Source organism: Macaca thibetana, chromosome 12 (assembly GCF_024542745.1).
Source record: "Macaca thibetana thibetana isolate TM-01 chromosome 12, ASM2454274v1, whole genome shotgun sequence".
NCBI classification, from domain to species: domain Eukaryota; kingdom Metazoa; phylum Chordata; class Mammalia; order Primates; family Cercopithecidae; genus Macaca; species Macaca thibetana.
This window is the reverse complement of record NC_065589.1, coordinates 13,161,091-13,175,172: the sequence shown is the minus strand read 5'-3', so window position 1 is coordinate 13,175,172 and position 14,082 is coordinate 13,161,091. Positions and strand designations below refer to the sequence as shown.

The window sequence follows — 14,082 nt, the reverse complement described above, 5'->3', positions numbered from 1 at the left end:
TGGGAGAATGTCTTAAAACTGGGCTAAATTAACTGAGGAGAGGCGTCAGTATCTATCTTCAGCTGCCTTTTATCATTATGATGTCAGGTCACGGCGGATGAAATTAGGTTGGAAAAACAGAGTCAAAGAAGGGTTTATTTAACCAAAACTAATATATGACAAAGCAATTAACAAAACATTCTTCTACTTTCCCAGTCTTCTCTCTGTTCAGTGTTGACTTGGGCCTGGGTCTCTCTGTATGTCCCCTGTCTTAAGGTGGTCAGAGTCAGAGCCTTGACCTGAATAGTTCAGAAGGGCCAGGACTGTATCATATATTTTGGTCCAAGTGAAAAACAAAAATTTCACTTTAGCTTCCCCCATTGTTGTGGTCTAAAGAGGGGTGTGTGTGAGGAGATAATTCCGCTGCAAGAAAAAATGAAAATTATATTTACTACTAGTGTATTTATATTTCTATTATAAAGGATCTTTGCTGCATTTAAGAACCACGATATAGTATGAACGTTCTGTGTTTAGCATGGAGAAGTAAGCTTTTAATAAACAGATCCTCCCACAAACAGCTGTTAAATTGGACAAGAAAAATAATAAAAATAAAAAGCAAAAAACTTCCTCAAGGCTCTGAAAAGTGAACCAAAGCAGGCAGGTTTTGGAAGGGAGTGAAAATACAGAGGCAGCAGCCAGCATGAGGTCAGTTTCGCATTTGGGGGGTTCACACGGCCGGCCGGCTGCCACAGTTATGACAATGGCACAGGGAGATGAGACGACAGCACTGAACCTGCCATTTCAGTCCAGAGGGACCCAGGAAGGGAAACGCCTTTGCAAACTTATAACTGAGGAAATTATGACAGTGAAAGAAATCAGACCTAACCAACTCCATCTTGCTTCTAACCTTTAAGCTATCCTTGTTCATTCCCAGGCATAGGCCAAGCTATAGGAAGGAATTCAGTTCATGGTTTGACTCTGAAATAAAATCGATAATAGCCCTTTCCCAAAAAGACCCCTTCTTGCCTGGGGATCAGTCTGCCTTTGCAGTGCTAACAAATTAGCTACAAGATTAGAAATTACATTTTAGGGGGTCATGAAGCCTCTGGCTCCAAGAGTCCGAACCTCCCCAAATTGCTCTTGGGGATAACATCACTACTGTAAAACAAGATCAGTGCTTGAGATATTCTGCAGCCCCTACACTTGATGGATCAGCTGACACCACCCAGACCTGTAATCTGGCTCAACCAGTTCTGCCATCCCACCCAGGAACAGAAGACAGCAAGAAAAACTCACTTTGACCCCCTATGATTCCATCTCCAACCTGGCCAGTCAGCACTCCCCACTTCCCAAGCCCCTATCCGCCAAATTATCTTTAAAAACTCTGATCCCCAAAATATCAGGGATACTGAATTGAGTGTTAATAAAACTCCTGTCTCCCACACAGTAATTACTCTGTGTGAATTACTCTTTCTCCATTGCAATTCCCCTGTCTTGATAAGTCAGCTCTGTCTGGGCAGTGGGCAGGGTGAACCCACTGGGCAGCCTGGAGAAGGCACACCACGAGGAGGGAGGGAGGGTTCTGGGCAGGGAGACAGACAAAGAAGGGGCCCCCAATTCTGAATATGAACTCTCCCAGAGTCTCTGGATGACCCTACGCCACCCTTAAACTGGGCACTGAAAGTAACCAAATGAGATGCCTGCACCCTGTGGGCAACATGAGTTTGCAATGAGTCTAGCCCGTAAGATTCGCACATTTACTTCCGTGAACATTGGTTCATCCATCTTTGTGATATGGGGAGTTTCCTCGTCTATAAAATGTTATTGCCAGAACAGTTTTGAGATATTTACTCATTCATTCATTCAACAAATGTCTTGTATGTTTCTACAAGCCAGATGCTTTAAGGGATATAGAAGTGTTTAGCATCCCTGTCCTCAACGAGCCCGGAGCCCCATGAGGGACAAAGCGTGTACCTCCAGAGAGCTACCGCGTGAAGTAAAACTTGATCAGGGAGGAATTGGTGCAGCAGAAAGAACATGAACTTCAGGATCAAACAAACCTGTTTAGAGCCACAGGAATTATCTGTCAAATGGCATAATAATATCTGTCTTGTACAGCTGTTGTGCTGATTAAATGGTGACATTTATTAATTACTTAATCTCTTCGAGGTACTGGTCTAAGCACTGCATATTCACAGCTCCATTAATCCTTATAATGACCCCTTTAGGTAGGCACTAATCCTACCCTCGCTCGATACATGGGGAAAATGAGGGGTCGAAAATTTAAGAAAATTGTTCAAGGTCACTAGGGAGTAAGTAATCAAACAGGTTCAAACTCAGCAAAGTCTACTCAAGCCTCAGCTGTTAACTGCTAAGTTATGCTGAATAATAATGTCAAAGTGCTGGCCGGGCGTGGTGGCTCACGCCTGTAATCCCAGCACTTTGGCAGGCCGAGGCGGACGGATCACCTGAGGTCAGGAGTTTGAGACCAGCCTGGCCAACATGGAGAAACCCCATCTCTACTAAAAATACAAAGAACAGCTGGGTGTGGTGGTGGGTGCCTGTAATCCCATCTACTCAGGAGGCTGAGGCAGGAGAATTACTTGAACCCGGGAGGCAGAGGTTGCAGTGAGCCAAGATCACGCCACTGCACTCCAGCCTGGGTGACAAAGTGAGACTCCATCTCAAGCAATAATAATGATGTCAAAGTGCCAAAGACAGTGCTTAACACATAGCAGGCACTCAACAAATGACAGATGGTATCAGTACTGTTACAGGTACTGCCGATGCTGTTGTTATTACTGTGAGGCTTAAGAAAGAAACCATCGTTGAAGTTCAAGACCTATGCCTGCAGTTTTAAAACTAAAATGTTGTAAGAATGCTAAATAATTGTCACGTACAGATCTGGACACACGCCTCTAGAAATAAAAATTTATGTTTATCTCTTAGGTATATCCTATTTCTTTTTTAGAAGAAAACCATCAAGGTATCACTATTTAAGTATTCAGTCGTTCATCAAACTGTAACTTCTGACTGCCCTCTGCCAGCACTAAAATGGGCGTCAGAACCATTTTCAAAGGGGAAAGAAAGCTAATGTGGAAAGAGGGTCCTGGTCATTCACTGAAAGTTAGTGCAGTCATTTTCCCCAGCGCTAATGAAAAAAAGCAGGCAACTAAAATTCCTTGCTGCATCTGCATTTTTATTTAAACAATCTCAGAGAAACTGTGCTATAAAAAAAAAAAAAAAGGAAGAGGAAAAAGAAAAATTAATTCAGTTTTAAAGCAAAATTAATGAGTGTGTACCAAACACAAAAAAAAAATTTTGGACGGGCACGGTGGCTCACGCCTGTAATCCCAGTACTTTGGGAGGCCAAGCCGGGCAGATCACCTGAGGTCAGGAGTTCAAGACCAGCCTGGCCAAATGGTGAAACCCCGTCTCTACTAAAAATACAAAAATTAGACAGGTGTGGTGGTGGGAGCCTGTAATGCTAGCTACTTGGGAGGCTGAAGCAGGAGAATCACTTGAATCTGGGAAGTGGAGGTTAAAGTGAGCCCAGATCGTGCCATTGGACTCCAGCCTGGGCAACAAGAGTGAAACGCTGTTTCAAAAATAAAATAAAATAAAGTTTTACTCACACTTAATAAATCTTAATACCCTGCTTTGATTCTAAAAGGTGAAACTATATACTACTTCAAGGATCTCAGCTGCTATGATTCGTAAATGAAGTGGTGATTTAGGGATAATGCCAAATTTCGAAAGAACAAGAACAGCATTTATTCAGGACTGTTAATTTTATGAGGGTATGTTACACGTTTCTTACGTAAATACATGCAGTTTCGTATGGTCCTAAGAGAGTGCTTTCACCAAGATTATACATGTTAGGATGCTGGGAAAAAAAAAAAAAAAGAAAAAACTAAATCCCAAAACTATAACACTCCTAAATCCTGACTGGGTAACAAGCCCAGTTTTTGAACAATACACATTATCTGAGAGGCAACTTTTATGACATGTCTTGCTATTGTCTGCAAATCCCTCTAAGATGAAAAGCATTACCACTGAAATTTGAGTTCAACAAAAGGATTTATATAGCTAGGTTACCCAAGGCTATAAAATGGAAAAAAAAAAAAAAAAAAAAAAGTTTGGTAAACCCTTGGAGCTTGTTGCAGTGGAATTTAACCTACAGGACCTGTGGGCCAGCATAAAGATTTAGACCCCAGACATTCCCTAGTCACTTAGAGGTTATGAAGCTTTTCTCTATAAACATGACTTGAAACATCATGGATTTATTGACTCAGGAAGCAGCTTTTAAACTGATATATCTGAATTAAAGACTTTTAAGAACAGAGTCCCTTAAAGGTAGTAGTCAACCTCCATCCTTTTTACCAAAGGAAACAAAGGGTGGAAGAGATAAAATTATGTGACTTACCCAAGGTTAGATGACTAATTAATAACAATCATCATAATAGCTAACATTTACTCAGCACCTACTATTTGCAAAGCACAGCGCTAAGGGCTTTCCCCATCCTTCACACGTACTTTAAAAATGTATACTAGTGTTACTCCATTTTATAAATTAAAACATGAGCCTCAAAGAAGCCAAGACCTTGTCAAAAGAGGTAGGTCCGGATTTCAAACCTAAGTAGTGTGACCCCAAACCACACGCACAACCACTCCACTCTACTGCCTCGTCACGGGGCCTGGACTCAAATCTCCTGACCTCCAGGCCAGAGAGAGACACCAACTCTCCATCCTTGGCTATGACAGTTTCCAGATTATAAGATCGTTGATGTCTGATAGCAAAATCCAACATTGCAATCTAATAGTTACAGGACTGGAAGATGTGAGTCCTCTCTCTCGTAATACTTGACTTCATAATTACAGGGTAAGAGCAGTTCATACAAAATCTATGTATTCCATAATCGTATCCATAGGAATAGTGTGAGAAAATATCTTTAATGTTTTTAAAATGCATTGGATAAAATGATATGTTTTCAAAATAGTGCATGAAACCCCATATTCTCACTTTGGTCTCTGATTGCCATATGCCTTCCATAATAGGTAGGTGCTAGGAAGGTGGTTCCATTTGACCAGGTGTGCTCTCCAGGAGGGGATGGTCATGCTGCAGAGCCAATGGATGTCCTTTATTGCTGGAGGCTTTCATCACTATTGACTTCTTCTTATTCTTTATTAATTTATGGGTATTCTATTCAAATTCCCAGTGGAGGGGAGATGGAATTAAGATACCGATAATGGCTAGACAGTAGTATTCAGACTGTATTTATACATGTATCTAAATATATTCATATATTTAAATATACGTATTTAAATACCAATATGCAGTAATCCTAAGTATATATAATTAGACAACTTCAGAATTAAAATGCATTTAGTTTAAAACTTAAGGATTTCAAAGTTCTAAACCAAATACAAACACAATAAATTCTTAAGCAGTAATGCCAGGTTCTAAGTGCTTATCTTTGTCATTGCTGTTATTCAATTAGGTGGATATTAGAAAACATTCACGATGTTTCACTTTTATCTCTTATCATCCCCACTGTAACCAGAATCCGAAGCTACACTTTCCCAACATGAACCTAGTAAAAGCTCAGCAGAAATTCAGGAGAAATACAGAAACTGTTGATGAGGGATAGAAATCTCCACGTAGAAGGGCAGACATGTCCTGAAGGAGCGCAGCTGTGAAGGTGACTGCAGCTGGCTGTCGGGCTGCCGGATTTGGAACTTTGGGAAGGAGCAGGAGTCACAGAGACAGTACCCAGGAAGGATGCTCAACCTCTACGGGCCTGCCCAGGTCAGATGGAAAAAGGTCCCTTGAAGGAAACAAGATGGAGATGAAAAGGACGGAAAAGAGAAAGGATGCGGATGTGTGCTGTTGAGAGATCTATCCAGAGGGAAAACCCAGTTTTAACAGCTTTCCGGCCTGGGAGGAATTGTTACAAAAGGACTTCACTTGCTTACCAAAAATAACAACTTCTCACTCTTTCCAGATTTAAGAAAGCAAACAGCAGAGACATTGAGAAGTTTTCTTTGTGGGCATTTTACTTATGATGATGGTTACGAAGATAATCTTTAAAAAAACATAATGGGATTTCCTTTAAAGAATATATTCAGAGATGGGATAGGACAGTAGTTGGGAGCACTGGAGCTGATTTCTGGGTTGGGTTTCCATTTATGGCTATGTAACCTCAGGCAAGTTATTGATCCTCTTGTGTCTCAGTTTTCTAATGTGTTAAATGGAAATATTAACAGTGTGTGCTTCCTAGCACAACAGTGAGAATCAAATTAGTTAGCAGACATAGTGAGTGATATCTAAATGTTGACTTCTATTATTAAATTATTTACCAAATATTAATCCCTCCTGCTAACATAAAACACAATCCGTAGGAAAGATGTTGGAATTAGGTATGGCAACAAGATGAATAAAATACATTTCCTTTCCTCAAAGAATGACACAGGGAAGCAGGGCAGACAAAATCAATAAAAACCTACAATGGAGAAACTGAAAAGGAGGCAGGCAAGGATCAGGGCTGGCTCTGAACCCCAGGACGTTCTGTGAATTTGAGGCTCTGCTCACACTAGCTCTCGGCATGTCTGATGTGAGAAACATCCTGGAGACACGGGCTCTTTTTATTTTTTATTTTCTTTTTGAGACAGAATCTTGCTCTGTCACCCACGCTGGAGTACAGTGGCACGATCTCAGCTCACTGCAACTTCTGCCTCCCGGTTTGAAGCAATTCTTGTGCCTCAGCCTCAGAGTAGCTGGGATTACAGGAGTGCACCACCACGCCTGGCTAAATTTTGTATTTTTAATAGAGACGGGGTTTCACCATATTGGCCAGGCCGGTCTCAAACTCCTGGCCTGGAGTGATCTGCCCACCTCAGTCTCCCAAAGTGCTGGAATTACACGCATAAGCCACCACACCTGCTGACACAGGCTCTTTTTAAAGTGCAAAGTGTTCTATAAATATGAGTTAATGCCAATTCACAAAAGCAAGCACTGTAAGGATTGGCCAGTGAGAGAGGCTGTTTTAAAAATGCCAGTCACCAGGTATGAGCTCCTGCTAAGAGGCTGCCACACATTCCAGCAAATTCTTCTAAACTCTAATGAAAGCCTGCTTTTCCCCGCTCAGTCTTCAATGAAGATAAACCTTTGAATAAAAGTCTTCATAATGGAAAACTCATCTTCGTCTTGTCAGTTCCAGAGCCTCGCATTTTCTCTAGGCTTTATCTAGGCAGCGTGGAGGGGCTGGTGCGCCACTGCATAAAGGAGAAGGGCTCCCAGATCGGCATCCAGGGTTTAAATTACTACCTGAAGGCCCATGTCTCTGTGTTTAGATGAGCCCAGGCTTCTTCTGGATGCACAGAGCCACAGCCTAGCTAACATCTCCATGTGACTATCATGAGGGTCTCTCACAAGGGTTCCAACATAGAACACTTCTCCATTTTTCTGTTTCTCCATGAGCGGCACAACCCACTGCAAAGCCCCAGATTCGCTGCTTCACCCTCCCTCACCTTCTACCACCTTGCTCCTTCTCAGGCCTCCTCCATTTTCTTTCCAAAGTTCTTCCAAATCCATCTGCCTCTCTTTTTCAAATTCTACCCTTCCATTCCTAGCAGCCTATATCTATTTCTTGGACTTCTACAACTGTCCCCAAACTTTTCTCCTTATTCTCACTCTTGTCTCTCCCTAATTTATGTTCAACATTGTTCCAGAATGAAAAGTTCAAATTCCCCTGCTTATCAATGGTTTAATAGGTATCATTATTAGGAAAACAATAGTGATGAAACAGCTACTGCGTATTCAGCACTTAGCCAGGCACTGTGCTAGGCACTTTATCTGTCTCACCTCATTTAATCCTTCCACTGATCCCAGAACATAGACACAATCATCACCCCATTTTACAGATTAAAATCACCAAGATGCAGGGAGGTATAAAACCACATGCCCATGGGAAAAAGCTGGTAAGTAAATAGTGGAGCTGGCCTTCAAACCTCCCCCTCCGACTCCCTCCCTCTAGGATGAAGATGAAAGGCCTCGCGGGGCTCACCCAGCCCTGCAAGCCTTGCCCTGCCTGCTTCCACCTGCTATCACCATGATTCTTCTCATCCTCTTAGCTTAGTCATGCCCTCAGCTGTGCCATCTCCTCCCTCTCCTCTCTTAGGGTCTTTGTACATGGGAGTCTCTCCCGGCTCTCCAAGGCCAGGCACATCCCTTCCGTGCATCTTCAAGGCACCTATTCCTGCATGTGATGACATACTTACCTGTATGTGCACTATTGGAGGGGCCATCTCAGCCTTCCTTAGCATGATATCCTAGCTCCTAGCACGGTGCCTGGTATACATGAAGTGCTCAGCAAAACACTAACAACTAGGAAATTGTAGTATGAGTGCAAGCAAAATTCCTAGCTTTTAGTTCAAGGGCCATTGTTTATTACTAGTGTGACTTTGTGCCAATTACCCCCATCCAAACTTCCAGAGGCCTGATTGTAACTTTCAGGTAACAATCCCAGCAATAATAAGAAAGCATGTTGGAGTTCTTAAAAGCACTTGCACAAAGATTCCATTCGGTCCCAGAATGACCCTGAAGGCTGCCCTGGACTAAACACTAAACGGCAAGGCCTTCGGTCAGAGTTAAGTGACAACTGACGAATCGAGGGTGTGACAGAGCTTTAAGAACTGCAAAGTGCTCTATGTGAGCGAAGACTGGTGCTGCTTGCTCAGTCATCAGCCTTCAGCAATGTTTCCAGGGTTTCACATTTGTTTAAGGGAGCTGAGCCTGCACTGCAAAATAAGGAGAGGGTGAAGAGCAGGGCTCGCCAAACACATTTAACTCATCGCCAGCACACAGTGAGACAGTGGGATGGCCGGGTAGGCCACAGGCATCTCACCCCAGCCCCGACTCTGGCCCCTGCTCTGCCCAAGTGAGCAGGAAGACAAGAACCTGCCCTTCTTTAGTTGATGTTCACTTCTCCGAAATACTAGATTATGAGGTACTGCCCATCACAGGGGCAGCTCCTGGAGAGCCCAAGCCCTTAGGTTATCTGGGAAGCCAGTGGCCTCTTACCAACACCCTCCTGTACCACCGCCCACCTCCTGTCTCTCAGCCTTGGGTAGTCTAAGGTAATTGTGAACACAGAGAGGCATCCTTAGGCACTCAGGCTCTACACCTAATCTCTGCAGATGTGACTCTATGTAGCTTTCAATGTTACTTCTGCGGAGCAGAAGCTTACATACTGGTTCTAAAAAACAATCTAATGTCATGTTATTCTAAAAAATTAACAATTTAAAATAATCCCTTCCATAACATCCCTGAAAGCAGAAATGGGAACAAGCCTTCCTCAAATTACAAAACAATCTTGTGAACACCAGCTTGAGGGCTGTGAGTATCTGCCTGCTTCTTCAGGTAAAACCATGCCAGCGGTAAAGCTGCTTTTTAAAATAAAAGTAGCCCTAACGATGTGGTTATTCAGGTGAGTTGAATTTTCTAAGACATTATGAAGCTGATTTAAAAGCAGAAGTAGATGAACTTTATGTTGAATTTTTCAATGTAAACTCGTATCAAAAATGAAACAAAATAGAACTCTTAAGTAAATTGTCACCATGAGAAAGAGATTTTATTTTATCATAGCTATTCATTTTCAATGTATAAATAAAATCACAGAAAGTCCTAGATTATGTCTAATATTCAAATAATTTTCAAGCTATGCTAGCTTAGAGCTAAAAAGGGGGACTACCTTCTATGTTTTATAAATCAAACAAAACAGGAAGTTCTCTGGCGTCGAGTTTTGCAGAAACAAAGTATAAGGCTGATCAAATTCGCTTATAATTGAAAAAGAAAAACAAAAGTTCTTTCTGGAGTAATAAATAGTAACTACCTTCTGGACACTGGCAGGTGAATCCACTGAGACTGGAAATGCACGTTGCTCCATTTCTGCATGGGTCTAGGATGCAGTAATCAATCTTGGACTGGCAAAGCTCTCCAGTATAACCTGAGTAAAACAAAATGTACATTTTATAAAATAAGCTATTCCAGATCTACCATGAGCCACTCTAGGAATTGATGGATTCAACTGGTACCTGCCCACTGAAGGCAGCGGCAGCCTTCAGCTAAGCTGCTCCTAGATCTCTTTTTACAAACGATGGTAGTTTAGAAATAATCATAGCAGTTTAGAATCATCATTCAAAAATCATTTACTCTGCAAAAATCCCTATTGAAAGGAGACCACATGTCTTCAGCATTAGGTCTGTGTTTCATCTTGAAATACCAGTCAGAACCTTCAGAAGCTGAGACTGAATGTCACGTTGATAGCTTCCTTCTGACATAGGAATTTGCGGTGTTCAGCTTGATCTGACTGAGATAATGCCACATTCCCTAGGCCATCACAATGCCCACATAAAAAGCATCAGGAAAATGTCTAGGTATTAGCAGTTTTCATGTATAATATTTTGGAGCTAGAATAACCCACCTGTGTTAATTCTGTACCCTCTCCCCCCACTTTCAAGATAAAGAGATTGAGGCATGCAGAACACTAAGCACATTAATATATTTTATTAATACTTATTTAATTCACAAATCCAACTAAATTCTCTGTGAAACAAGGCTCTCATGGTGATTTTGTTGGATTGTAAAATAACTACATGCATGTGGTGAGGAAATAAGGACGTAAATCTATTGGAACACCTGTGCAGTCAAAAAGCTTTAAATACATTCCAGAATTTTGTTTATTAATTTTAAAAACAAATCCCCTGGAGAGAAAAGTTTAAAAACTAAAATGCTAATAAATTTCTCATCATAAAGTGGAACACGGTAAAGAAAGCTTGGAAAATTTAAGACATTAAACAGAAAAAGAAAAAAATGTGCCCTCGGTTATGTTATTTGAGTGACAGGACCATCAGCACTGTAGAGATAACTCCTATCAAAAATTTTTAGTCATAGATATTTTCCACACAATCATGATCATACTGTAACACTTTATTTATTTCTAGGATAGTTTCAACTACATAAAAACTTGTCTTTCTGAATTATTAGTTTTGAAAGACTGCCATTAGCACTTGAATCTGAGATTTACAAAAAAAAAAAGATCCAGTGATATTAGAAAAGAGATGATTCACCTGACCTTCAATTACCTGCCGAATAGATTGTAAATTACAGACTGGGAATGGGGAGGCATTCACTTGCAATCCTACTCACAGGCACTCAAGCAGTGTAGGAGATTCTAGCTAATTCATGGTATGAGAAGACGAGTAAGACAAGCGCATGAACTAAAAATCCAAACACCAGGAAAAAAGGCTATTTCAAAATTCCAGAACAGATTAAATAAAAGCTGTAAATTCAAAATAAGGGAGAGTGAATTGTTTCTAAGAGGAATGCTGCGAATAACTTTTTGGGTGAAAATAATAGCCAAAACTTACAAAAGATCACTTATTTTTATTCATACATTAATTAATATTAATAATGTATCCACAAATTAATACATATCCATACTCATGTAACCTTATGAGGTTAGCGTTATTAGAATCGCCTTGTTTTTTTTTTACTTCAACTTTTATTTTAAGTTCCAGGGTACCTGTGCAGGATGCGCAGGTTTGTTACATAGGCAAACGTGTGCCATGGTGGTTTGCTGCACAGATCAACCCATCGCCTAGGAATTAAGCCCAGCATTCCTTAGCTGTTCTTCCTGATGCTTTCCTTCCTCAAACCCCCACTCCCAACAGGCCCCAGTATGCGTTGTTCTCCTCCATGTGTCCATGTGTTCTCATCATTCAGCTCCCACTTAAAAGTGAGAACATGTGGTGTTTGGTTTTCTGTTCCTGTGTCAGTTGAGGATAATGGTTTCCAGCTCCGTCCATGTCCCTACAAAGGACATGATCGCATTTATTTTTATGGCTGCACAGTATTCAGTGGAGAATCACCCCATTTAACAAATGAGGAAATCGAGGATTATGAAGGTTAAGTAATTTGCACACAGTCATACAGGGAGTCAGGGCCCTGTGTCCAAGCCCTTTCACCAGTATACCTAAGGTTACGCTTAAGGCACTATGCATCACCATCGTCAACAAACAGGTATTTAGTATGAAGGTAAAATAACAGAAAATAATGGCTAAGAAAACACACAGAAAGAGACACAGAGCTTGATACAAAAATGATCAATATTCAGCTCAGGTGTGGTAGCTCATGCCTGTAATGCCAGCACTTTGGGAATTTGAAACAGGCAGATTACTTGAGGCCAGGAGTTCAAGACCAGCCTGGCCAGCATGGCAAAACCCTGTCTCTACCAAAAATACAAAAACTAGCCAGGTATGGTGGTACATGCATGAAATCCCAGCTATGGGGGACGCTGAGGCACGAGAGTCATTTGAACCCAGGAGGCAGAGGTAACAGTGAGCCGAGACTGTGCCACTGCACTCCAGCCTGGGCAACGGAGACAGACTTCATCTCAAAACAAAAAAAAAAAAGTAAAATAATAAAATCCACAAATATAAATATTCATCTATAACTTATAGCCTATGTGTGGTTGGTTATGCTTAGGCTGGAGATGCCAAGAATTATTTTTTCAAATCCCTGGCTTCAAAGATTCTACAAAATGGCTAGAAAAGTAGAGTACATTTATGAAAAACGATAACCGATTACAAGTGGTAGCTTCTTAGAGGCAGGATGGCCTAAAGGATGTAGATGGCATCATGAATTCTATCCCTGGAAAGATGTCAGAATTGTGACTACAGGATCACACAAAACCACGACGCACAGCCAGCAGCCGGTTCGGTCTCAGATGTGAGAGATGTACATCCCCACAAGATAGAAAAAAATAGAAGAGTGCAGGACTCTGATCTTCAAAGTTCTTTCAATAAAATTTTAACAATCACTTCCTTTTTACTTTTTATCTAAGGATTTAAAACATACTTAAACATAGAGAGACAAGGTTATAAACCTCACATATCCATCACCCAGCTCCAACCATTATTAGCATTTTGTCTGTTTAATTTCATCTAATCTCCTCATATTTTCCTAGGTTCCCCATGAGGGTATTTAAAATCAAATTTCATTTCACCTGTAAATATTTCAGTATGCATTTCTAGCAAAAGGAGCGTTTTTTAAAGATCACTTTTAATGGTGTCTTTAATTAATATTTCATTCCATTTACAAATTTAATTAAACACTTTAAAACATATTTATATATATATAATAATACCAACAATTTCCTTAAGAACCACAACTGTCTGATAATGTACAAATCTTTCCATGCACTTAATTCTTATAGATCTAATAAATTATAAGTGAGGTGAATCTTAAATGCTGTTAAGTGCCCCAATACTGTATGCAAGTTTGGTGAGATTTCAATCAAAGAGGCTAATTTACATTTTTAATTGTCATAAGAGCTTCGGGACCTCACTGGCATTTTGTAGGTAAAGATACTGAGGTCTTGCAGGACTTGAGAGGGTCTAATATATTAATAGAGTTGTCACATTCAAAATGCCAATAGTTCCCTCCAATGAGAAACAGTGGTCCATATTCAACATTTTGTCATTGCTTTTTTCCCCTGAGCTTCAAAGTCTTTATATTAAAGATTTTGAAAACACAGGAAACATGGAACTATGGAGAAAAAGATTACTTGCAATGCTCTAGGCCCGTAAAGTATGAGCATATTGACATGTCTATGGGTTCAGTATGAAGATGAAGAACACTAATGGAGGAGCATGGGTTGGGGAGTGGGAGGAAGCAGGGAGGCAGGGCTGAGATCATGGGATTACAGGACCACTGAGCATCCTCACCTGCAGGTGGCCAGTGCTACTGGCAATAACCAGCTACGGATCTGCAAAGCTGATGAGGGTAGCATGATGCTCTACCCACCCCAGTCTGCCTGGAAAGGGAGGGGCCCTTCGGCAGGACAGTTACTCAGTGCAGTGTTTCCCCAAGTAGATGTACGGACCATGATGGCAGGAGCTCAAGACCTAACAATCGTCCACACGAGACTCACCAAGGGGACCAGGTATTATTCTTGGCCTCCAGGGAGTTACTAGTTGGTAGTCCCAAGACTACCATCATCAACTGTATTACTCCCATTACAGTTGCATTACTAGGCAAGT

At 41.1% G+C, this 14,082-nt stretch overlaps 1 protein-coding gene across 2 annotated transcripts in view; it reads right to left on the bottom strand.

Moving 5' to 3' along the window:
- Positions 1 to 14,082, bottom strand: part of DNER (delta/notch like EGF repeat containing) — a 363,829-nt gene that overhangs the window by 110,932 nt on the left and 238,815 nt on the right. For both annotated transcript variants that reach the window (XM_050751101.1, XM_050751102.1), the window contains exon 7: positions 9,873 to 9,986. In XM_050751101.1, the coding sequence (XP_050607058.1) occupies positions 9,873 to 9,986 (114 nt within the window). The remainder of the gene's footprint in view (positions 1 to 9,872; positions 9,987 to 14,082) is intronic.